Source organism: Otolemur garnettii, unplaced genomic scaffold, assembly GCF_000181295.1.
Source record: "Otolemur garnettii isolate 467f Iridium unplaced genomic scaffold, OtoGar3 scaffold00080, whole genome shotgun sequence".
Classification (NCBI taxonomy): Eukaryota; Metazoa; Chordata; class Mammalia; order Primates; family Galagidae; genus Otolemur; species Otolemur garnettii.
This window is the reverse complement of record NW_003852475.1, coordinates 1,313,632-1,341,170: the sequence shown is the minus strand read 5'-3', so window position 1 is coordinate 1,341,170 and position 27,539 is coordinate 1,313,632. Positions and strand designations below refer to the sequence as shown.

At 36.9% G+C, this 27,539-nt stretch overlaps 1 protein-coding gene across 1 annotated transcript in view; it reads left to right on the top strand.

The window, feature by feature from the left end:
- Positions 1 to 27,539, top strand: part of NCKAP5 (NCK associated protein 5) — an 807,957-nt gene that overhangs the window by 295,263 nt on the left and 485,155 nt on the right. The window contains exon 3 of the mRNA XM_023515856.1: positions 13,100 to 13,163. Within this exon, the coding sequence (XP_023371624.1) occupies positions 13,100 to 13,163 (64 nt within the window). The remainder of the gene's footprint in view (positions 1 to 13,099; positions 13,164 to 27,539) is intronic.

Sequence of the window (27,539 nt, the reverse complement as noted above, 5' to 3'; positions counted from 1 at the left end):
ACCAAGTGTGCCATTTGAATCATTCATATGGTCCTCTTGAATTCTTCTTGAGAAATAACAAGAAAAAGAAATGGAAGTGAGTTCCTTAGGTTAAAAAACCTACTTTGTAATACAGAGTTTATGCTACGTAGTTCTATAGTTCCCACGTTTGCCTGCTAACTTTTTAAGGGTCTTAAGTTTGTGAAATATGACAGCCATTTCCTCTATAAAGACTTTCTTGATTCTCTTGGTCATTACTAAGCACTCCCTCTACTGAAAGTGCATCACACTTTTTGCTTGTGGCCCCCGTTAGGTTTTACTAAGCTACAAATGTACCATGTATCTGTACCTTTGTATACAGAGAGATGGATTATATACAAACATACAGATTTGATAGATTTTATGTTAAAATATATCAGGCTATATTAGTTTGCTGGGGCTGCCAAAACTAAGTACTGTACACAGAGTGGTTTAAACAACAGAAGTTTGTCTTCAAGTTCTGCAGGCTAGAAGTCCCAGGTGTGTTGACAAGGCTGGTTGCCCCTGAGGGCTTGAGAGGAAATCTCTTCTCTGCCTCTCTGCTACCTTCTGGTGGTTTGCTTACAATTTTTGTTTTCCCTCAGCTCATAGGACCATCACCTCAATTAATGCTTTCGTCCTCATGTGGTGGTCTCTTGTGTGTGAGTCTATCTTCAAATTTTCCCTTTTTTTTTTTTTTTTTTGAGACAGAGCCTCAAGCTGTCCCCCTGGGTGGAGTGCTCCTGGGCTCAAGCGAATCTACTGCCTCAGCCTCCCAAGTAGCTGGGACCACAGGTGCCCGCCACAACGCCCGGCTATTTTTTGGTTGCAGCCGTCATTGTTGTTTGGTGGGCACGGGCTTCGAACCTGCCACCTTAGGTGTATGTGGCTGGTGCCTTAGCCGCTTGAGCCACAGGTGCCGAGCCAAATTTTCCCTTTTAATAAAAACTCCAGTCGTGTAGGATCAGAGCCCATGCTGAGGACCTCATCTTAAGGCAGTCACTTCTGTAAAGACCTTCATTTCCAAATCAGGCCGCGTTCTGAGATACTAGAGGTAGTATATGAATTTAGCGAGATACTTTTCAACCCATAATGCAGAATGTAGACATATTATCTGGTTTTGGAGACAGAATGCTCCTTGACTACAGGGATTGAGGCTTACTCATCATTGTGTCTTCCTCCCAAAGGGCCTCCAACATAGTAAGCAGCATAATAGTAGTATTTGTGGGATGAATGGATGGTATTTCCAGTCTGTCCAAGAAATCACCATTTTGTTGAGCTGAAGTCACCCTTATGTGTGTCTGTCGCCCCACAGATGACAAAGGGAGGCTTTAATGCAGGGGTCCTCAAACTTTTTAAACAGGGGACCAGTTCACTGTCCCTCAGACCATTGGAGGGCTGGACTGCGGGCCCTGTGATGAGTTGGCTGCTAAGCAGGACAGATAGCAGCGGCAAAAACACCCAGCGGGCCAGATAAATATCCTGGGGGGCTGTATGTGGCCTGCAGGCCGTAGTTTGAGGATGCCTGCTTTAGTGTATAAATGAGGCTCTGTTCCAGTCCAACAGGGCTTTTATCCATGTCTCTTGCAACTTCTTCAAACTCAGAAGCCTTCCTTTTCTGAGCCTAGACAGATGGCTTGGGTCTCCTCACATACTCTGTTTATAGGGCTTTTGTCTAAATAGAGACAGAATGAGATTTCAGGGCGACTGATAACTGAAAGCCATGGAGACTAAATTAGTTGCCACATAAGGGCTGCTGTTACATGCGCTCATAGGTATGTCACGCTCCGTCAGAGACAGTTTGGAATTCCCCCTCCGTGCTAAGCTACAAGTATTCATGGTTTTGAATGTTGTCAAAACTGATGGAACAATTTGAACATTAGTAATGAAATTCTGTTCTTTTAAAAAGTTTTTCTCAACTATCAGATATAATGCAAGCCTAGATTTGTTTTTAGTGGAATTTAAATATGAGAAGAAGAAATATTGGTGGGTTAGATGTGAAGGCATAAGGAATCCTAAGTTTCTTAGAAAACATGGAGACACAAGGAATGGCATTCAGCAGACTAGCTTTTACAGAAATGAAAATTAAGAAATTAAATGGTTCTTCACTGATTTTGAAAAAATATAGATGATGTCTTAAACTGACTTTATGCTTAAGGAAAAAGTTATTATAAGAGTTAAGACTAGAAATTCCTTATTATAAGAGTTAAGACTAGTATTTAAAAGCAGAAATTTTGGTTCTAAAATATGTGAAAACACTGGGTAGGAGAGCTTTGGGATTTCGTTCTGTCCTAGAGAGGAGGAGGAGAAAATGAGATTGCTTTAATTTGGTATTGTGTGAAATTCAGGATTCTCTAGCTTTAACAAAATTTTGGGAATAAACCTTATTTTATTCTAGTGAAAGCTAAAAGTTACAAGCAGAAATATAGGAAACAAGTCCATTTCTTAATTGGATTGTTTACTAACAAGTGTACTCCATGTACATCTAAAGTGTACACAGTACTCCATGTATGGCCGTAGTAGTCGGGATTATAGGTAATTTGTATAGTTTTATTAGCATATTTTGTCAAACTCTGGGGCGTTGAATTAACTTCTGATGTTGAATGTGGGTAAAGGCAGATTATAATCTTGCCTCAAGTCAATGAGACTATCTTTAGTAGGCAACTAAAATTAGGGTTTTGTTTGCTGTTACTAATTATCTCTGTATTCCAGCACACCAGATTCTTTAAACAGTCTCTGTGGATTTTGGTGGGAGTCAGGAGGCATTCCTTAATCAGCGTAGCACATTATTAACTCCCATTGTCTCTCGGAGTCAGTAGAGGGTAAGTGTAAACCCTGTTGAGTTTCCTGCAGACTTCCTGCAGAATGACTCTTAGCTATTGCTGCACAAAATCATTTAAAGGTCAGCAATTTAGAATGCACTTTCAACTCACGGATCTTTATGTGTTATGGATGTTAATAGAGTTCCCCAAAGCATGCAATAAATGAGTGATTTTTTTTTTATTGTTATTATTGAAGTTTTGGGGCAATGCTGATATATACTGGAAAAAGTATTAGAAGTTTCTTTCATCTAGGTTGTGCATCTAAAAGGTTCTCTAAAATCTGCTCCCACCCTGAATGTCTGAGGGGGATGAGTAATTAAATGATCTGCTTTGGAAAGGCTAATTAATTTAACCGTTACTCAGGGACTGCTGCCACTGGTGTCCCCATCTGCCCACACGGCAGGCGCACCTGGCGCTCGGCATTGTGGCAGTTTCTGTGGGTGGGTGACCCATCAGGAAGCCTCTGTGTGTGGAGAGAATGGGCCTGGGCCTCCTTGGGGGAGCAAACCTGTTCTCCCTACATACACACCAGATCGCCACCGGGCTCTTATTCTTGGGGCCCGCCAGAAGCAGGAAAGGCTGATGATTAATTGAATCTTTTCTTCAAGATTTTAGTGTATAACTCTCTGCCCAAAGGCATAAATGAGAGTAATCACCTGTCTTAATTTCAATCTAGGCAGTTGGTGATAGCGTCATAGAGAAAAAATATGGGGGTGGGGAACTCTAAATGAAACAAAACTTATGCCTGAACGTTGGTTTATTTTGGGAATTTGATTAATATTTTTCTTCCTTTCTGCCAGAGATGTGGGTTCATACTACTTGGAATTCAGTGTGTTCCAAAAACTTAGTGGCTTTCTCATTGATTCACATTACAGTGTGCAAGAATATTCTGCGTCCTTGAACACTTGCAGTGATTTCTTGCATTTTCTGTGTGGACTAGGACCTGTGGGGTCCTGTGACCTTTTTGGAGATCCATAAGGTGAAAACTATTTTTATAAGAAGAACACTAAGGTATCTTTTGCCTTTTTTACTCTCATTCTCTCCTGAGCACCCAGTGGTATGCCAGAGGCTGTGCCACATGTGACATTGCAGCATAGTGAATGTGAAAGCAAATGTGAGAATCCAGATGCCATTTTTGTTAGTCATGTAATAAAGTCATTTCAAAAGTATGAAACAGCGCCACTAGTTTTACTATTTTTTTGAAATCTGTAGTTCTAGATTATTATGTTTTAACATAATATGTTAAATATGTTTAACATACGCATATAATGTTTTACATAAACATTATTATAATTATGTTTATGATAACCTGTAACAGAATTTTATTTTAAATGAAATAACATATAAAGTATTAGTTTTAGTTTTGAATATGATAAATACCAATTGCTACAACTAACAAAAAGAAAAGCTATTTGGCCTCCTTAGTGATTTTTTTTTGCTAAGTGTAAAGGGGTTCTGACTCTACTGTAAAGTTTGAGAGCCGTTACTATATCATGGAGATAATAATGGCTACCTCATGGGATTGTTTGAGGTTAAAAGGTTGAAATATTTCATGTGAAGTATTTAGAATAGTGCCTGACACAGCAACTATTCAGTAAATACCCACCATTATGATTATATTTTAAATAGAAAAGTCAGTCAAATGCTCTCAAAGGAGTAACTTGGGATAAAATCCTGACAGTAAAGTGGCAGATCTTGGAGCTGAACAAAAATTTAACCACATTGTATTTAAAAGACTAAAGGAATTTAGAGGGTAGGATAAAACGTCTAATAGAGATTATTTATGATTAAAATATTTGTGAAGATAGACTTGTTCTCCTATGTGATTTGTTGTTAAAAAGCATTAAATTAAAAAAAATTAGAAATAGCAGAATGTAGATGCCCATTTAGAAGAAAGTCACCTTCAATCTGTTGATACAATGCCACCTAACATTCATTTTAAAATCCAACTTTGAATATAGCACACCTGTATTGCATCTTTTTTTCCTTTATAACTTAATTTTATTTTTTAATTATTGTTTATGAAGACAGGATCTTGCTACATTGCCCAGGCTGGCTTTGAACTCTTCTTGGACTGAAGCCATCCTCCTGCCTCAGCCTCTCGAATAGCTGGGACTGCAGGTGTATGCTGCCATGCCAGGCGCCTACTGTGTCTGTGGTGCCCGTGTGCTTAGGCGTGCTCTCTTATTTGCACCTGAAGTCTCTGAATTTGAAACTGTCTTATTTTTATTGCCCAAGACCAAGAACTGTATCAGGCCTAAAAGTAAACTCACATTCAGTGTTGACTGAATGAATTAGAATTTTGATTATCATTGGATTAAATAATATAGTTTTGGTTGGTAAGATATTCTGACGAAATTAAAATAGAGATAGCTGTATATAATACAGAATACATAAGTAAGTTTTCAATAACTTTTAGGAACCTAAAAACTAAAACTAACATGAACTTAGAACTTTTTAGAGGTTGTGTTCTAGCTTTTTTTGATGCCACAATATCTTTACCACAGAGTAAAGGAAACTGACAGAATTTCCAAGATAATCAAGAATGTTTTTTCCTTTTTAAATACATTTGTGAGCATACTTAGTTGTTATACTCTATTTTTTAGAAAAGTCAAGTGTAGATCACACATATTCCCTGGTACTTTTACCCAAACCCCAGAGTATTTAGCGTATTGACAGCCTGCTTGATGTACCTTTGGATCTGTGCCTTTCAAGTGCATTGCATGTAACAGTGGAGGGGGAATAAAGTTCATGTGTAATTGAAATAGCAGACTAATTAAAATTACACGTGGACTTTATGTCCAGCCTGTATATAGAGTGGTTGGGGCCGTGAGTCTTACAATGATAGGAATAATTCTTCCCACTTAGGCCAAGTGTCCTTGCTTCTGCTTTTCTGTCATGGCAGCCTCACAGGGGCACCATCTCCCTGGTGGAGATCAGACTCTCCCCAGTTCAGGGTCAGGAGGGATCAGAGTCCTGGGTCTTCTCCAGGCCTGTCTGGAGGACATTGCTTTGTCTCCAGACAAGCCTGCCCTGTATGCTCCTGCACCAGAAGGCTTTGCAGCACCCTGTAGACTGAGGTCCCCACATCATAAACTGAAGATATTCTTCCTTTGCAAACTGCTCTCTTCTTAGGGAAATATTTTCTCAAAAATTGCAAGCCTTGCAGTTCTTGTCTGTATTTTACAAATGCTAAACATCCTCTTGGTTTTATTGGGGATACTGTTTCTGTGGGCTTAATTTGCAGATGTGTTGATGGTATTCTGAAGACCCATGGTTCACACACAGAATGTTATTGTTCATTATATTTAGTTGAGATAGTTTGGGGCTGTATTGAAGGAGTCTAAAAACCTGTTACTAATACTCCATTTGGGTATAAAACTGAATTAGAATAATAGCTCTGTTCTCAGAGCTTCCTGTAGAGAAAAATTCTCTTTGCTCTTAACTGAAAGAGAAGAAAGAGTTGTGACATCTTTTATTTCATTTGGTATTACATATTCTTTAAAGTTTATAGTCTTCTTTTATTTCTATGCTGTGAGTAAAGATCCACAGCTTTTTTTTTTTTTTTTTGAGACAGAGCCTCAAGCTGTCCCCCTGGGTAGAGTGCCATGGCATTACAGCTCACAGCAACCTCCAACTCCTGGGCTCAAGCGAGTCTCCTGCCTCCCCCTCCCAAGCAGCTGGGACCACAGGCGCCCGCCAAGGCTATTTTTTGGTTGCAGCCGTCATTGTTGTTTGGCGGGTCCGGGCTGGGGATTCGAACCCGCCACCTTAGGTGTACGTGGCTGGCGCCTTAGCCGGTTGAGCTATAGGCGCCGAGCCAAGATCCACAGCTTTTGAGAAAATATCCCTGGGCATTTGGTTTGCAAATCATAAAGTCAATACCTGCTTCATAAGGGACTACTGGCTTTGCCACAAACACATGAAACAAAACAGTGCTGCATTGCAAAAGCACAGTTTTCTGTTTCCAGCAGATGATCTAAGACCTTTAAATTGGAGCAAGGGTGTATGTGTATGTGAGTGTGTTTGATTTGCCTTGGGTAACTGGCAAGTCAAGTATTCTTTATGTTTCACACAAAGCTGTTTGTCAGAATCCTTAATTTGCATGAAAAAGATACTATCTCCGGTTGGTTTCACTCATGTCTTTGGACCACAGAGATTTGAAAGTATGGTTTGGCAGAAAGTATTAAACCCAAGGGCACATGAGATTACTTTATAAGGAAAGGACTAGCCATTTATTGTTAATATTTTGATTGAGTTGGTGATTTGATTCCAGAAATGTTAACATCTAGAATTTTGAGTATTTTATCATAGATCCTTTCATTGATTTTGATGACATTACTTCCTTGGTTTTTATAAAGATGACCTTTTTCATATAAAAAGTATAATTTCTACTTGAAAAAGAAGCAGTACTCCTGATAAAACACACACGTAAGGATTTGATATATTTAGATTGTGAACATTATTGAACATAAAGAAGAAAGAATTACTCCCTGCCCTTTTTTTTTTTTTTTTTTTTTTTGCTGTGAAACCCTCTTTTCAAAGGGAATGTTATTCAGAAGGCGATATAGGAAATAGCTTCAAGTTGCAGTGCTCTGGCTGTGGTAGACATGACACTGGCTTTGTCCACTTATTTCATAGAAGACCCTGAACTGTTCCTTGGAATCCTGAGGGGTCAGTGCTCTAAGATGTTACATGTTGCATTTCCTGCATAAGTGATTAAAAACAATTACCGAGCTTGGTCACTAAGAGACAGTTGTATTTGCTGTCCTCACAGATTCTGCTCCTTCACCATCTGGCCACTCTGAGTCAGGGTGGCTCCCACCTGCCTATCATAAGCAATTTTCCCACCTGTAGATGAGGGAGGGGTAGAGGGCAGGGCTAGAGTCAGGGATCGTTTTTTTCCTGTGAGCAGAGTGTTCTGAAATTCATGTTTGTATCACCTATTGCCACATGGCTGTTTAAAACTGGGCAAATCTCTGTTTACGTGGGACCAGGTCAGAAATAAAACTGATGTTTCTAGTTACTTTACTCTCTATTTCACCAAAGTAAATGGCTAGCGTGCTGCCCTTTACAGATGGCCTTTTCTTGTTGATTCATTCACAATTTCTTTCTTAATTGAATGCCTAAAAATATAATGTGTGGGAAGTTCATGAAATTTCATGATTTATTAATATAGTGTATTCCCCTTTAAAAAGTATGTAATGGCTAAAACCCATTAAAGTTTTCTTTCAAATTGAATTAATAAGATTTGACGAGCACCTATACATGGTGACAATTTCTGATAGTTGTTCTAAGGGCCATCTCTTTTAAGCATAATAGTGACATTCCTCGGCTTTATACTGTATCAGGACTCGTTTATCATTTAGTAGGATGAAAGTGGTAAGATAGACTCTTGTTCTATTCCTAGAAATGTCTCTTTTATGCTGAACTACTCTTGTGAAAAATTAACATGCCATTAGCATATATATTAAATCTTTCTCTGAAGATTCAGCAATCAGGAATGATGATTCAAGTCAATTTTCTAGAATATTCCTCCCTTCCTAGTTCTGTATCTGTCTCTAATTGAAGTTCTCAAAGTTTGGGACTGGGACTCTGGGTGTCCCTAAGATTCTTTCAAGGCATCTGCAAGGTCAAAACTATTTTTGTAATAGCACCAGGGTATTTGCCTTTTTCATTCATCTTCTTTCATGAGTGAGATTTTTAACAAGCTACATGACATGTGCTATCATAACAGATTGAATGCTGCAGCAGATGGGGGAGTCTCCCTTTCTTCTAAGCCAAGCATTAACGATATTTGTAAAATTCTAAAGTATCATTCTTCTTATGAAATGTATTTTTTTAAATATAGGATTACTTGTGATTTCATAAAAAATATTGTACTTATGTTAGCATAGATTTTTATTTTTTAGTGAATTGATATTTTTAAAACCAGTATTTTCATTTATATGTGGTAAATATCAGTAGATATAACTCACATAAATAGAACTGTCTGGGGTCCTTAATTTTTCCATGCGCAAAGGGGTGCTATGACCCAAATATTTAAGAACTGCTATTCTACTATTCGGGGCTCTTACATAGGAATTACTTTGTTGACGTTTACTGACATATTAATGTGGGAGCCTGTATAAGCTTTGCTTTTCATAATTTTAGAATGTATGTAAAAAACCTTTTATGTCCAACCAGAACCAGAAGATACCCCATGGAAATCACGTTTTTTTGTGTGTACCTGTGTTATATGCCACATAAGTGCAAAATGCTATTTAATATTCTAGGCCAGGCAATGTGGCTCATACCACTTTGCAGGAGAACTACTTGAGGCTGGGAGTTTGAGACCAGCCTAAGCAATATACTGAGGCCCCAATCTCTATAAAAACATTTAGAAAATAAAAGATTATCCATGGATGTTTGGTGCTCCACTGTAGTCCTTGCTACTCAGGAGGCTGAAGCAGGAGGATTGCTTCAGCCCAGGAGCTCCAAACTGCAGTGAGCTAGGATTATGCCACTGCATTCTAAAAGACCTCATCTCTTAAAAAAAAAATTATTAGGTCAGTTGGCATTAGATTGTACAACTGATGCTTCATTCAACAAGTCACAACACTTATTTTGTTCCTGCTTAAGTGGCCCTTATTGTTATTAGAGATGAGATAAATATTATCTCTACGTTCAGGTATCCAGCTGCTATAGTAAGATACTAATTACAGCACAACTGACCACCTGCAAAAAAGCATGCATCAATATTTTTGGCTGCTACTGTTGTGGTCAAGGAGGAATTTATGGTCCTCTTTAGAGGAAAGGATCTGTTGAATGAACAGTTAAGTAAAATATAAGATTTTGGACTAAAAGTTAAATGCCTCTATGTTTCAGTACGCAGAGAAAAGAGCACAGCAAATGAGTTTAGGAATTATGCTAAGCTAGCTACTGTAGCTTCTTGTGTTCTGTCAATGGTCACGATTTTTTGCTTAGGGGCCACTAATATGGACGTGTTCACTTTGTGATTATTCCTCAGGCTGTGCTCTTAACAGTTCTTAATTTTTCCATGTATTTTTATACTTCATTAAAAAGTAAAACATCTTTTAAATTTAGAATGTCTCTGTAGTATGGGAAACTGTTCGTAATAGACACTTGGAAACATTTGTCTAAGGACTCCTTGTTGCTTATAGTTAATTCTTATTTTGCCTTGATTTACCAAAGTTTTTCAGTAGATTCTTCTTCTGAGGACCATGGCAGGGAAGCATTTGATGTGGAATATTCAGTTGGTAAATAATCTATCCTCTTTCTTTCTAGCAATATATTAGTATGTTTTTAATAAAAATAAAAGGAAGCATGCCAATTTTTTACATATCTTTGAAGTTTTTAATTAAAGTAAAAAAGTTTTTAGTCATGTAAATAATTTGGAAATCTAATGCCATGATGAGAATTAGCAGACTTCACCGCTTCCTCGTTGCTTCTGGGTCTTACTGTCCTGATACAGCCATTCTCCATTCTATGTCTATTTTCTGAGTTTTCCATCCTTCTGTTTAAATAATAGGCTTGTATTTCTGCTTCTCTACTTCCTATCATGAGAGGTAAAGATTTAGTTCATTTATACCATCTGTGTTTCTCCATGCTTCCCCTTCTTTCCAATTTTTTTATTAAATCGTAAATTAACTTGATTACCTACTTATGATAAAACAAAGTAAATGTCATTCACAGCTGAGTCTAACAGAATTCTAGAATTTTACTTCCAGACTAACTTTACTTTTTTCTAGAGTTAATAATTACAACTTCCTGCCACTGACTTAGGTTTTCATCATCCAGTCTCTGATTCTTAATAAACTAAAACTACAACTCTTCTTTTTTTAATTTTTATTTTTTTAATTAAATCATAGCTACGTACATTAATGCAGTTATGGGGTTTTATATACCCCATATATGTACATTAATGCAGTTATGGGGTTTTATAGTACTGGTTTTATATACAATTTGAAATACTTTATCAAACTGGTTAATATAGGCTTCACCACATTTTCTTAGTTAGTGTGTTAAGACATTTATATTCTACACGTGGTAGATTTAACATGTACCCTTGTAAAGTGCACCATAGGTGTGGTCCCACCAAGTACCCTCCCTCCACCCATCCTTTACCCTCCCCTCCTCTTTCCCCTTCATCTTGGGCTATAGTTGGAAACAAGTTTGGAGATCACTTAGGGATCTAAAATTAGACCTGCCATTTGATCCTGCAATTCCTCTACTAGGTATCTATCCAGAAGACCAAAAATCACTTTACAACAAAGATATTTGCACCTGAATGTTTATTGCAGCCCAGTTCATAATTGCTAAGTTGTGGAAGAAGCCCAAGTGCCATCGACCCACGAATGGATTAATAAATTGTGGTGTATCTACAGCTCTTCTTAATATTGTCAGACACGTGGGTAATTTATTTTGGTTCAACTTTTTTTTTCTTGAGTCGTCCTTTCAAGGCTCTCCATCCTCTTGCTGGAATCTAGATTGGTTATTGTCTGGATTCCTACACACCTGTTGTCCGGGGCCTTTTTTTTATATGCATTCATGAATGCATTAATTAATTCTTTTTTTCCTTTTTTATGTGGGATTACTTATTTTCTGTTATTCACATCTTCTCCTTTCATTATAGATAAGTACAGTATAAATTTTTACAGCATAATAGTGTTAAGCCTTCCTATCTATGAACATGGTCTATGTTTCTGTTAATGTCCTTTGATTCTTCTCAGCAGTGTTTTATAGTAGTAGTAGTCCTGCAAGACTTTTGTTAAATTTATTCCCTAGAGTTTCTCATCTTTGTTTTTTAATTTCTCATTAATATGAGGGGTATAAATGATTAGGTTACCTTGTTTGCATTTGTTAGGTAAAGTTCAAGTTGTAGTTGAGCCCTTCACCCAAGTGTGCTGTATACCCTTATATTGTGCCTATTAGATGAGAGCACACCAATCCCTTTCCCATCTTCCCTCTCCCTTTTCTCTCCCCTCCTCTCCCCACTTGGACTTAATTGTGGTTTTCTTTCATGTGGGGATACAGTTGTTTATCTGTTGGTTTCATATTAGTATTGCATACTCTGGATGCTTACATTTCCATTTTTGTGATACTACTAATAAGAATATTCTTAAACTTTATCCAGGTAAATACTAAAGATGTAAAGTAACCATCTTTTTATGGCTGAATAATATTCCATGGTATACATATACCACAATCTATTAATCAATTTGTGAGTGGATGGGCATCTGGGTTGATTCCATATATTAGTGATTGGGAACTAGGCTTCAATGAAAAGTTTTTCATCTTAGTATGGGTAGAAGGATTTCAGGGGAAATATTTGCTAAAACTAATATTTAGAGATTACTTGAAGAGTTCACATAACCCCTGTGTCATCCATCAACTATTTGAAGAATAATTGAAAAGCTTCCAAAATACAAGTACTATTACTTCACAAAAGTATTCCTAAATTTTGGTGAATGTTGGATATATTTTAAGTGAAATTAGAATTGTAATTATAAGGGTTATAAAACTGAACTCCATTGTTAAATAAAAATGCTAAAAAGAATATGTTTTTAAAATCTATATTTTATGTTATCTACACACTGAAAAATAATAAGCACAATTTTTATTTAGGCTTTGAGGTAAGGAAGCGGAAAATTTGACCCTACAACTACTACCTACTCTCTTAGGGCTCAGTGTGTTAGCTGTTCTGAGCCTCAGCTGCTTTGTCAATAAGATGGGCATTAAAAAAAAAAAAGAAAGAAAGACAAAGAAAGCATCTTCTGAGGTTATTGGCAAGCTAAAATGGGAAAAGTTACCATGCCTAGTATGGTGCCTGTTATATAGCAAGCCTGCAAATGATTTTCTATTGTTATTTTAAGAATTGTGAGGAGTTGTATTTTCTTTGCTTTTTAAAATTTATTTCCAGCATAGAGCAATAAGAGTAATAAAGATAATTAAAATGTGTAAGCTAAGTTGATACAGAAAGGACACCTGAAATATTTTAGCCATGGAAAATTTATGAGTGATATATGTAAATGAACTTAAAGCTTTTACTCAGCATTTAACATTTAACAAGGCAAAAATATGTCTTTCATGATGCTTGATGAAAACAATGCACTCATGACCAATCACTGTAAATATTTATAGAAAGCATAGTGGAGGAAGTGAGCTAAATCAAAGAAGGAGTTGCTCTGGAGACCTCAAAAGAGTGTTTCACAGCCACAGCAGTGCTGCCTCTGCCCTGAGAATGGTCAGCTAATCACATGCTGTTTTTTTCTCTCCAGGGAGAAGTTGGCAGTGGCCCGACTGCAGCGAGAGGTTGCCCAGAGAACAAGTGAGGGGGCCATGGTAAGTCCTGGCTGGTATTTCTGCACTGGGAGCTTTCCATCCAGAGGTCTCTAACTTGAAAGTCCTTTTATCTCGTTAAGGATATCTAAGGAAAGCATATCTAAGGCTTTATTGCATGGAGGTCTTCTTTCTTTTCGAGACAGAGTCTCCTTGGATCACCCTCAGTAGAGTGCTGTGGCATCATAGCCCAAGCAATCTCAAACTCTTGGGCTCAAATGATCCTCTTTCCTCGGCCTCCCCAGTAGCTGGGACTACAGGCGCCTGCCACAGTGCCCAGCTATTTTTTAGAGATTGGGTCTTTTGGATGCTCAGATTTCTAGCTGTGATCACAGTGTCTATACATGAGCAATCTCAGAGCTTTAGATAAAGGCAGTTCAACATAATTGAGCCCTCTCATTTCTTTGAGCTTAATAAACAAACAACCTATAAGAACACTAAGATGTTTGCCAATGCAATTAATTGTCTTTTATTCTTTTATTTCTACTATTTGCAGTCTATTTCTCTTGTCCTTTTCAAGGTGTGCCATTTAGAAAACTGATGTTTCTTGTGTTTTGAATTGTACTAAAAATCAATACCATTCCTTTGGTCCATAGCAAGTTCATTTTATAAACTGTCTTTGCCGAAGTGTGTGCCCCTGTACCACTGTAACATCAGAGATGGCTGTCTGGGGACCTGGGGAATGCAGTGTATGGAAGAACTGCTGTTGCTGCCTCTGAGAAGAAAATGGAACACCAGATTTATTTTTCCCCCACTTGTGATAGAACAATTGCATGTGTGCAATTTTTCAGCAAAATAATTAGATGTTTTTGAAAAGATAAGTGACATACTTTTAGACCCTGAAATCTGCTTCCTTTGATTTTTATGATAGTTGATCATAAAATCCCATCCACTGAAAAGGATAAGAAATTTATAAAATATTCTGGGCTCACACTTCTCTTAACTAGAAAAACAGAGGGTTAGACCAAGAGGCTGCCTGTTGAGTGGGGTCCGGAAGGTATAGTGGCCCTTGAGCATGCAAAAATACATAGGGAGGGTGACTACACTGTTTTGCTAGTGATTTTAATTCAGAGAGAATCTTGAATGTTAAAACAATATGAAACAACCACTCACACACATCTTTGAGCAATGAAACAAACAAGTTGGAGGAAATAAAGGTCAACTTGGGTGGTGAACTGAACACTTCCAATTTGGGCTTCTCACTGAGTTTCTAAACGTTGATGCCCAGGTCATTCTGTAATGTTTCAGCCTGTGTTTAGAACTAGCTCTGACTCACCACATCATCAGCTATATTCTAATTGAATATGCAGAAATGACTTAACTTAGTTATAAGTCTCAGTTTACTCATCTTTAAAATGAGGAGGTTAGAATTTTATGAGTCTATAAACTTAGTGGATCATTCTGTTGAGCACTTGCCTGTGTAAAGCTTTTATGATATGAAACTTTTACTACTATAATAATAACTTGCTTATGCTCCTAAGAAGAATAGGCCTTGGAAATGTTTTTATTCTTTCTGACTCTGATATTGAATGTGCTTGAGTTGAGATGATCTCTGACAACTGTCTGGTCTTTTATAAAAACAAACTGCCTTTAAAAACACTATAGAAGTAATTGTTCAGCATAAAAAATACCGAGGCAAAAATAATGACCCAATGGCTCAAAAAAATACTTTGGAAAAGTTATCAGTATTTTATTATTCTGATTTTAATGATGATAATAAAAAGTAACATTTGTGTATGAATTTGATTTTTGACAAATATTTATTGAGCACTTACTATGTGCCCAGCACTATTCTCAGCATGGGGAAATATCAATGAATTAAACAGGCAAAAATTTGGGAGCTTACGTTGAGTGGTTGGGGAGACAGATAGTCAAAGTAATTAAAAGGTTAGATGATGGAGCAGATATGAGAAAATGGCAGGGTAGGGCAGTTAAATAGAATGTGCCCAGTAGTATATCACTGAAAGGTTAATATCTGAATAAAACTTGAAGGAGGCATAGGAGGTTTACTGTGGGTATTTCTGGAGGAGGAACATTCCAGCAGGGAGATTAGCACCTGCAAAGTCTGGGGCACCTGAGGATGGGGAACTGAAGATGAGAACTGGGCAGCCTGGAGGGGTGAGAAAGAGAGAAGGTCAGATGTGATGGACACAGGGGCAGGCCATTAGGGCCCCGTGGAACTCTGAGTCTAAGTGATGGGGAGCACAGTGAGGCAGTGATATGATTGGAATTAACACTGTTCACATCATCTCACCTCCCATTCCATATCATCACTATTATCTCACCTCCCATTCCATAGTTTGTCTCAGCTCAGTTTTTTAGAGACACTGTAAATTCTGATTTTCGTTACTTTCCTTTATTTTTCTCCCTCTTTTTAAGCAACCTTTTCTCTTTTTTTCATAGTCAGTCCCCTTTGACTTTCCTACTTAATTATATGCTTCAGCTTTTCTATTCCTCAAATTCATTTATTTCTGAAGTCCTGATTCTTTCAGTGTCTGACAGCTCCTAAAATCACGCAGTTCCATTAATCCTTTAAATTTAATTCTTCCTGTTACAGAATTTTTAAAGAACTTTTGTCACATCTATAGCAGAAATGGAAAGCAATTTGTCGTGACCAGATTACTTATGTTTTTAGAGACTGCTGTTTACAGTTTTCTATATTTTTATCCACATGAAAGGAAAAATGATATGGAAGAAATTATGTAAGAAGTCTTTCCAGAAAAAAACTGTAATTAAATTGAGACAGATATTAATTTTTAAAGTCATCAGTAAACCTGTTATAATCAAGGTTGTCAAATGCAAATCATGCCCTTTTAAAAGTTTTCTTTTATGCCCTAAATCTCTAAGCTTACAAGTTTTAAAATAGTAGTCAAGGTACCACATTGAGAGATTTACAGAGAAGTCGACTTGCACGCCTGCCTTCCCTTCACCGAGTTTTTCCTGATGTTAATGTCTTCTGTTATTAGGGTGTAATGGTGAAAACTAAGAGATGGACATTGGTATACTGCTCTTAACTAAATTTCTAGACATTCTGAGAGCGCCACTAGTTTTTTTCACTGATGTCCCTTTTTTCTGATCTAAGATCTAGTGCAGGGTACCACATTTCATGCACAGAGACTGCTTTTTAATGGCTAATGAGTACATGTGTTCCACGGATGAAAGTGCTATTTTATACACTATACAAACTGGTTCCAAAAGTAGAAAATTTTATTACAGAGAAATTGGAAAGCTACTATAGCGTTCACGTATTTCATATCCAGTTTCCTCTAGCATTAATACTTAGATTAATATGGCACATTTGTCATAATTAATAAACTGATATTGATATATTCTTAGTAATGAAGTCCATACTTGGTTCAGATAAATGTCTTTCTCCTGCTCCAGGATCTCATCCAAGATTTATGTTATAGTTACCTGTCCTATCTCCTTCTCTTGGTTTTGGTGGTTTCCCAGACTTTCCTTGTTTGTGATGACCTTGACAGTTTTGAGAAGTACTTAGATAGGGTTTTTATGATTTTAGTTGTTGTTTTTGCATTTGTCTTATTGGGATTTGTCTGATTTTTTTTCCTCAAGACTTGATGTTGGTTTATTTTGGGAAGTTAGGTCATGAATTAAAGTACCATTTTTAATTGCAAAATATCAAGAGTATATGTTATCAGCATGATTTATCACCATTGATAAGAACCTTGATCACTTGGCTGAGGTACTATCTGTTATGTTTATCCAGTGTAAAGTTATTCTTCCTGACCCCCTGCCCCCTTCCATCCTGGACTTTTTGGAAGAAAGTCACTATATTCAGCTCACGCTGAAGGAGTGCAGAGTTATATTCTACCTCACTGAGTGTGGTGTGTCTGCATAAAAGTTTGTGAATTCTTCTGCATTGGACATTGGTTTCTTCTTCCTCGTTTACTTATTCAGACTTTTATATGTATCTGTATGAATACATTGATATATACTTTATACTTTGAGTTATAAACTAGTGCTTTTTTACTGTTCTGATCATATGTCAAACGAGGTCTGACAATGATTTTTTTTTGTTTATAAACAAAAATAAAAACACTGTATTTTATATGACCTAAAATAATGATTATAATCATCAGGTTAGTTCATTTTTTTTATCTTTTAAATCTATAGGATAATTAAATTAATTCTCCAACCTACTTCCCACCCAAAATAAATAAGAGCTGGGGAGTATGTGGGTGGCAGAAAAATTGGATTGGAAAGGGTTTATTTTGCTCAAATTATTCCAGCTTTGGCCATTAGGAGTTTTTTATTGGCTCCTTGGGTCCTTGTAACATGCTTTCGTCATTGTTGTTGGCTGTTTTCCTTTTTTTTTTCCTTAGCACTTTCTTACTTTCTGGTGTTATAAGATGATTCAGGCTTATTTTATATATTCTTACCCTGTCTTAGAATCAGCTATTTCTCTAAGGAGACATAGTTCTATTAATGGACAAGGATATTTGAAACCAAGATCTGGTCACCGGGTGTCAGCCTACTTTACAAGCCTTGTTAGAGTGATACTTATCCTGGAATGCAATGACTGCTTAACAGTAGGAAAATCGTTAATATAATTGACAACAGTAATAGATTAAAAGAGGAAAAATGTCAATAGACATAGACAAAGATATTTTATAAAATTTTATACTAGTTTATAATAATTTTTTTTAAATGTAGTCAAGAATAAAAGGGAATTTCTTAAATTGGTAAATGACGCCCATTGAAAATCTCCAGTAAACATTAGACTTTTTTTTTTTTTTGAGACAGAGCGTCAAGCTATCTCCCTGGGTAGAGTGCCATGGCATCACGCTCACAGCAACCTCCAACTCCTGGGCTCAAGCAAGTCTCCTGCCTCAGCCTCCCAAGTAGCTGGGACTACAGGCGCCCGCCACAACGGCCAGGCATTTTTTTGGTTGCAACCGTCATTGTTGTTTGGCAGGCCCGGGCTGGAGATTCGAACCTGCCACCTTAGGTGTATGTGGCTGGTGCCTTCGCCGCTTGAGCCACAGGCGCCAAGCCTAAACATTAGACTTAATGATGAAATATTAGAAGTATTTCTTTTAAAATCCTTTACGAGGCTAGAATTACTTCTGTCACTGCTTCTGCTCATCATTGTACTTTTGGACCAACTAGCACAATAAGACAAGTGGCATAAGGATTGGGGCGGGGGGAGAAGCACAGTTTCTATTATTTGCAATTAATAATTCCCTAACTAGAAAATCGAAGAGAATCTTTAGATGAACTTTTAGAAGATTGCTTATTTTGTTCAAATTATTCCAGCTTTGGCCATTAGATATAAAATGAACTTTCAAAAATCAGTAGAATTCCTACATATCAATCATCAGCCCTTTGAAAGAATAGTTGTAAAATATATTTAAAATATTACCAAATGCATATGGGAATACATCTAAAAAGAAGTGTACATGATATTGATAGGAAAAATTATTAAAGGTTATACAGGGAAACAGATGCCCTATTCATGGAAGGGAAGACTTAGTACTATACAGATATCATAACTTACTCCCAAGTGACTTACACATTCAATGTAATTCCAGTCAGAATCCCAACAAGTTTTTTATGGCATTAGCAAGAGAACAGGTTTAAGTCTATATGACGTGATTTCAAAGAACGTTAACTAGGGGACATTGTGTTCTACTATGCAAAAATTTGGTGTTGGAGCAAAGATATTCATATAAACCAGAAAACTAAATGGAAAGCCTTGAAGTACACATACATATGTATATGTGGGAATATGTAATATAAATAAAATAACAAAATAGTGTGAAAAGATGAATAATTTTAAAAGGCTGATGTATATAGTAAATGTTATTTCATTGCTACCAAATACCATGGATAAAAATAAATATTGGATAAATTAAAAACTTAAAAACTAAAAGCAATATTTTAAACCTTTTAGAAGTTAAGCTAAGAGAATATCATAATATTGAAATCAGAAAGGATTTTGTTTTAAAAATTAAAAGATAACATCTATAAGCCATAACGGGAAAGGTTGATAAATCTTAAATATATTAGAAATAAAACCCCTTGCTTAAAAGAACCATTAAAAAAGTAGAAAAGTGAGTTGCTGATTGATACAAGAAATTTGCAGTGTAAATAGGAAACTGCTGTGACCAATAAACATTGGAAATTTCTTGTTCAGAAAAGTGCAGATTATACATTAAAGCGTTACTGAGATAGCTTCTCATGTGCATCTATTAAGGAAAATTTTAGAAGTCTGAAAGTGCCAGAAGGCAGTGACTAGTAGAAATTGGATTCTTCTCCATTGTTGGTGGGTGTTCTGTTCTGTTACCTGCTAAAGTTGAAGCTGAAACGTAGCCTGTGACCCAGCAATTCCACTTTTATGTTTATACCCCAGAGAGTCTCTAACGTACACAAAGTAGCTCATACAAAGCTACGCACGTTAGCACTGTTTGTAATAATGCAAACGTCAGAACAATCTCAAGGCCCCTCAAGAGAACAGATGAATAAACTGATTTCTTTCAATAGTAAAATGATATCAGGCAGTGAAAGTGAGCTATACGTGCATGTGTGGACATGGGTAGATGTCATAAATCTAACATTAGAAAAAATGTAACGTGCAGAAATAACACATCAAGTTTAAGATAATGGATACATTTTGGGGAGGGGGCTTAAGTGATATCCATTTAATTTATTGATGAAATATACTGAAATGTTTTATAAATCTGGATGGAATTAAATGATGTCTTATTTTCTGAAATTTTAAAATATTTCATCATTAACAATCTTAAGATAATTTCAATAAAAATGTTGAAATTAAAAAATAAACACCTATATAATTGTATTAGAAGAGAAGATAAGAGAAATTAGGAGGAACTATTAGCTTGTCCAGGGGAAGTTTTAGCTCTGCACATAGTGAAGGTGTGTCTAAGCTGACATTGGAGTCATAAATTCTGACAGTTAAAGATAGAGCATTGACATTGTATAAAGCAAAAACTTCTGTTGAGCAAAAGGTTACGTACACCAAGTTAATAAATTAAACATTCTTTTTTATTGCAACTGATTAAATAGTTGTAAAGAGACAAAATTCTAAGAAATTGCAGAGAAATCTTCAGAATAATGCTGTTGATTATGTAGGTGATTTAATCCAGCCTTAAACCATGTTTGAAAAGTTGAATCCATTTGGAATCTTTACATTGCCCTAGGATTCTTCTAAAGAGAAAGATTTTTTTTTAAGAGACAAGGTCTCACTCTGTTGCTCAGCCTGGAGTGTGGTTGTGGGATCATAGCTCATTGCAAACCAGTCTTGAATTCCTGAGCTCAAGTCATCCTCCTTTCTCAGCTTCTGAGACTATAGGTGTGCAGAGGTATGCACCACCATGCCCGGCTAATTTGAAAACATTTTTTTGGAGATAAAGTCTTGCTTCAGCTTCATTGCCCAGGCTGGCCCTGAACTCCTGTCCTGCCGCAGCCTTTTGAGTAGCATGAACCACTGGCCCAGCAAAGGCAGCAGTGCTAGAAGACAAGTTTGTTAAGCACAAAGAGTCTCATGTATCCTCTGGTGGCTGGAATAGCCTCTGTGTCTCTGTTTTGTGTTTGAAATGTGGGGCAGGAGGAGTGGGGCACAATGAAACACCTTTCCCTTCCTTGGACTTTTAAAGGTTGAAGTATCAACTTACATATGGAGAAAGGTACATCGTAGTTGTCCAATTTGTTGAGTTTAGGTTGACTGTGAAACCAGTGCCTGGACTAAGAATATTTTTATCACCACAGATACAGTAGAACCTCCATAGTTGATCACCTCCCTAAGTTGACCTAGTTGTCCTAGACTGGACATGCACCACATGTACTCTGTGTACAGTAGGCCTAGTACCTTATGTTGACCAGTTGGTTACAGCCCCCTGGGTGACCCACTTACAGAGGTGCTACTGTAGTTTCCTTTTAAATTGTGTCAGTCGCATACCCTTACCCTGCATAAATAACCATTGATAGACTTTATAGAATTCAGGTCTAAGTTTTTTCTGTTCTTGAGATTTATGTAAATCCTGTCATACAGTGTATTCTTTTGTGTCTGACTTCTTTGCTTCAGCATAATATTTTTAAGATTCATCTGTGTTTTGTGTCTTAGTCCGGTAGTCGGTCCCCTTATACCCATGGTTTTATTTCTGCAGTTTCAGTTACTGTGGTCAATGGTGGCCTGAAAATATTACATGGAAAATCTCAGAAATGTCCAGTTCATGAGTTATAAATTGTGTGCCATGCTGACTAGCATGGTGAAGTCCTATGAGGTCTCATTCTGTCCTGGCATGTGAATCATTCCTTCTCCAGTGGATGCCTGCTGTAGATGCTACAATCTGTTAGTCACTTAGCAACCCGATGAGTTATTAGATCAACTATCAGAGTGTCACAGTCCTTGTGTTCAAGGAATGCTTATTTTACTTTATTAGAGTATATTATGTGTGTTCTATTTTATTGTTATTCTCTTACTGTATCTAATTTATAACTTAAATTTTATCATATATATATATGTGTGTGTGTGTGTGTGTGTATACAAGGACCCAGTATATACAGAGTTTGGTATAATCTGTGGTTTCATGCATCGAGTCTTAAAACAAATGCCCTGTGGATGGGGGCAGGGATTACTGTAGTTGGTTTTCTTAAAAAAAAGCTCAGTAGTAGATCATAGAATGAATAAACCACAGTCTGTAGCCATTTTCCTTTTGACAGTTATAGTATTTGCATTTTTTTTCTATTTGGCCTATTATGAATGAAGCTGCTACAAAATTCTCATAAAATAATTTTTGTAGACGTATCAGTGCATTATAAGATGTATGATCTACAAACATTTTCTCTCACTTTTTAAGTATTCTGTTCACTGTCTGGATGGTGTCCTTTAAAACATTAATGGTTTTAATTTTGAAGAACTGGATATTTTTTTTCTTCTGTCACTTTTATTTTTGCAGTCATATCTGAGAATGCGATGCCTAACCCAGGGCACAAAGATTTTCCTGTAAGAGTTTTATGGTGTTACCCTTAAATATAGACCTGTGGTCTGTTTTGAGTTATTTTCTGTGTGTGGTTTGTGGAAGAGGTTAAAACTCTTTCTTTTGTGTGTGGCTGTCCACTTATGCTAGCACCATTTATTGAAAAGACATTTTCCCCCATTGAATTATACTGGGGCCCTTGTTGAAAATCAGTTGACATGAATCTGAAGGTTTGTTTCTGGACTTTCAATTCTATTACATTGATCTGTATGACCATACTTATGTCAGTAGCACACTGCCTGGTTTACTGTAGTAATCCAGTACACAAGTACCATGCAGTAAGTTCTGTAATTAAGAAGTGTGCTTTCTCCAACTTCATTCTTTTTTTCTCAGGATTTATTGGCTATTCTAAGCCCGTGCATTTCCATATGAATTTTAGCAGCAGCTTGTTAATTTCTGCAATAAAATAAAAGCCAACTGGGGTTTTCAAAGAGAATGTGTTGAATTTATTAAATTAATTTTGCTGGTTCTTGGACTTCATCTGAATGAAGTCTGGAGTACCTGCTCTTTTGTGTCTTAATTCTTCCACATAACATAATATTGTTGAAATTCATGTCGTTATATATATCTGTAGTTCATTCCTTTACATTGCTGAGTAGTATTTCACACCCATTACTTGTCCCCTGTTGATATGCATTTTAGTGTTTGCCAGTAGCTATTATGGATTAAGCAACTATGAACATTGTAGCTTTGTTTCCTTATTCTGCTTTGCTCTTTTATTCTTCTCAAAGATATTTTCACTATTCCGAGTCTTTTTAATTTACACGTCAATGTTAGAATCAGCTTGTCAATTTCCTCCAGTACTCTCAGTGACTGTAATTGCAAAGAACATCTTAAAATATTGACTCTTTTAATTCTTAACCATGATGTAAGTTTTCATTTATTTACGTCTTCCTTAATATCTCTCAGCGTTATTTAACAGTTATCAGTGTAGAGCTCTCAAACATCTTAGCTTTAAATTTAACCTTAATTTTTTTCTACTTTTTGTCACTAATGAAACAAAAATTGTTACAAATTTTATTTTCTAAATGATTATTGGTAGCTCCTTCCCTCAGGACTTCAAAAATGTTCCACTTCCTTCTGGTTTCCGTGATTTCGAAAGAGGAATCCAGAGTCATTAGAATTGTTGTTCCCTAATTATTTTCTTTGGCAATTTTCAGTATTATTATTATTCTTTTGTTTTTGGGTTCCTGTGTGTGATTATGATGTCCTTAAGGATAGATTTCTTTGAAATTATTCTCTTTGGGTTTTGCTGAGCCTGCAGAATCAGTGCATTAGTCTCTCCCTAGATTATTTCTTTAAATGTATATAGATTTGTACCACACTTCATCTTCTGTCTTCCTGAGACTCTGGTGGTAGGAATGCTAGAACTTACGTCCTTTTTTTCCTCTTTTGAACAGATTGGATATTTTTTATTAATATATTTTCCCATTCTTGGTTATTGCCATTCTGCTATGGAGTTCAGTGAATATTTTATTTTTTTGTTTTCATTTTTCAGGTTTAACACTTTTCTTTGTTACTTTCTTGCTTATTTCTTGTTTCTTTGCTGACACATTCTACTTTTCTATTCATTCCAAATTTGCTCCTATTTTTAAAAGAACGGTTAGAATTACTTTTTAGTTTTTTTTTTTTTTCAAATTCCAGCATATTGGTCATTTGTTATTTTTTTCTCACAAGTTCAGATTTTCCCAGCCTTTTATGTGTTGACTTATTTTGGACTATGTTCTGGACATTTTGAATATTATATCATGATATTCTTGGTCAAGTTTTGGTGCAAAAGAGAAGGTTGATTTATTTGTTTTGTTTTGTTTTAATGGGCAATTGACCCAGTTTCAGCTTAGGGTTACCGATCTTCTGTGGGCTGTGTTGTAACGTCAGTTCACTTTCCATAGTATTTATAGTGCCATCTGGATTTGTTCCACGTGGGCACTGCCCGAGGCTGGTTTGACACCTTGGCTTTCCTTGTGTGTACGCCAGGTGATATCACAGGAGGAAAAGTGATAAACTCGCTGCTGGTTCAGTCAGTACAACTTCTACTTCTGTTTTCCATTGCCAGCATACCTGCTGCTGTTCACTCTTCAGAGTCCTTGGATGGCTGTTCCTTGCTTTCCGTCCAGATTTTTGTTTGTGTTTAGTGGGAGCAGTAGATTTTGTTTACTCCATCTTTTCTATAAGTAGAAGCTTCAAGCGACTTCTAGGTAAGAGATTAGGGCCTTCCCTTTATCAGGGCTTGGAGCCTGAGCACGGGAGAGCCCTAGAGATTTCCTTCACTGATGGTGACTGAGAACACGGGACCCTTACATGCTCTGCTTTATAAGTGCTGCTGCTAGTGCTTTGAGTCACTGTGGAGTTATCTCTTCTCCCTGGCTTAGTGCTATTCTCTGCTGCCCTGCCCACAGCACTGGAGGCTGTAGCAGTGCATTCAGTGAAGGCATTAAGGGCTCGGTGCCTCATTCTCTTGCTTTTGTACCCCACTTTAGGAAGCCCAGTGCGTAGGCTCCTCAGCGTGATTCTCTCTCTGCATTTTCCCCTAGCAGTCAGCATTCCCTCCCTAATACTTATTGGAAGCCCAGAGTACTCGAGGTCCCTGTGCCTTTACCTTTCAAAAGTCCCTGCTGCCCTGACCCACTAGTTCCCAGGTGCAGATTCATTGAAGGGCCATGGCAAAAGTTGGCAGGTGAGAACTGGAGCTACCTGTGAAGTCTAAACAGACCACCATCTGCAACCTTTACACTTCTGTAAAAAGTTCACCTGGTTTCTCTGAACTCATGTCAGTGGTAGCTTTCTTTTCTATTCCCTTCTTTCTACCCAGAAGGAAGGCAGTCATGGGTCTTGTTCCTCTCTTATTGGCCAAGCATGTGCGAACGGGGGTGAGGGAGGTGTTTGTTAGTTCCTGGGTTTCAGTTCATTTATGTTTCTTAATGGCATTAATTCTGAGGTTTTAAAATTTATAATCTTGACTCTGTCAGGCTTCTTTTCATTATGATGGTAGGAGCAGTGCTTCCTTGAGACGTTCCATTATCATGGGCTAAGTTTGATTTCCCAATATTTATGCAGCACTTGTTGAACGTTTTTCCCTTTTGGTGTTGAATTGCCTCAGTAAATTTATCAAACATTCTTCTGTTTTTCTAAATATTGTTAAAATTCAATTTGAAAAGTTCTGATTTTCACGATATTCCAAGAAACTGTCATAAAGCCCCCCTTTAAGTGCAATTACATCGATTTCTACCCTGGTTAATTTCTACTTTTACTTTCAGCACTCTTCAATGGCTAATAATGTCATACCCCTTTGAGTATTTTTGTCTAAATGGCTTTTCCTGGTGATTGATAATGATTCAAATGGAAGACAGAGGGAATTAAGAAGAAAGCATGACAAGTTTGTGTTAGTTTTTACACTTACCCTGTTAAGCCTCGGTGGTCAAGGAACCTGTGCTATAAATGGTTTTGATTTCATCTGTTCTCTGGACATCCTAGCAAAGTGTGCTATCCCTGATTCATCTGATAACCACACTTTCCGAAACGTTATACCCTGTTATTTTGACAGCCACGCTTTTTAGAAAAGCCTAATTTTTGAGCTCTTAACCTCAGTGTGTGATGATTTTGTGCTCATCTGATCATTCATGTTATCCTGGCCCACAACTCTACCATGCAGGGTTTGTGACGTAGGTGAGGAAACTTTTCACTGTGAGTCACTGCTTCTGAAATCAGATATGTAGCATCGTTTAATTTTGTAGCATCTGATATGAAAAACCAGGGTTCAGAGAAACTCAAGAAACTCAGCACTTATGATATGCCCGTATTAGTGATTCAGCCTACACATAATTATATTAAAAGCTCTGAGGAGTCTTACTGAATAGATAGCTGTCAAACTTTGCTCAACTAGTGCTAGACTCATTGGAGCTAGAATTTTTTTTTTTCGTGTATACCTGTTAATCAGTTGTCTGGTAATCTGTCTATTCACCAGTAATCTCTTTTATCTAACATGACAATTACCTCTTTATCGGGTTCTGTGAAGGCAAGGCTGTGAATGCATTTTTTGAAAATTCGCTTCATAATTAGCTGCATAAAATTAAAATTTTAGTATTAGACATAAAAATGAGCGAGCAAGACTGAAGATGCCAAGAATGAAAGACTGTAGGAAAAAAGTTTGTAATTACTAAAAGTAGGAAACATGGAGATAGGAAACAGGAGTACTTGGAACTGCAGGAGAGCACCTCCCCTGGCAACACTGGAAATAGAAGTCTTAATATTAGTGTCCTCGGCATGACAGTTGTGTGTGCCAGATGTGATATCATGGAGGGGGCATGCTCTATATGTAATATAGAGTAAGAGGTCAAGAAGCCAGGAGATTGGCTTGTGGGTTCCTGATGCTAAATATTATCCCTGCCTTAGACATGTATTTGGAATAAGGTACATGTCAAAGACTTTGTGGTAGGGAAAGATATTTTTTCAATAATTGGATACAAAAATTGCATAAGAATTAAGATGTTATATTTGCTAATCCTGTACTCTGGCTTGATGATGTGTAAACTGAGGGATACCGCCCGAAATGAAGGATAAATTTCAGATACAGAAGCTAGTATCGCCTCTCTCTAGCTTTCACCCGTTTAACAGCAAAGAAAAGGAGCCTTAGAAAAACTGTCATTTTTTACTGCATACCAATAAGAACATCATATGTATGGGTGTATATGTGGACGTTCATGCATGTATATGTATGAATTTACACGTATTTGTGCATTCATATGTGCATAAATATTCAGTTTAAAAGCAGTGAATTCACCATCAGGTTGCCCTTAGCAACTGTAACCCAGCCACCAACCCGATTTGTAAGGAGAAAATTATCAGTATGGCTAATTTCTACTGAAATATATTGGCATCTTGTAGAAAACATCTTTTTAAATATAATTTGGAAGTAAAACAGAAATTTTCTTTTTATATCCAAAGAAAGTACAGCCAAGTGACACAGAGGCTTTGAGTAACTAGTGTTGTTTATTTACTTCTTTTGACAGTATTTCCAAATCAAATAAAGCTTGGTTAATCACTAAAACATAGTGAATTTCAAGGTATTTGAAAGACATGGAAGTGTATTCCTAGAAAAATGAACAATTTCTCCAGATATTTAACAATTCTTTTCCCGAGATAACTGTAGATTCACATGCAGCTGTAAGAAATGATACACAGATATCCCAGTGTACCCTTGACCCAATTTCCCCTAATGGAAATGTCTTACAAAACTATACCAAAATCACACTATCAATTGACATTGATACAGTCAAGATACAAACATTTTTCTCACCATATGGATCCCGTATGTTGTCCTTTAATAGCCACATCCGTTTCTCCCCGCCTCTGCCCTCAA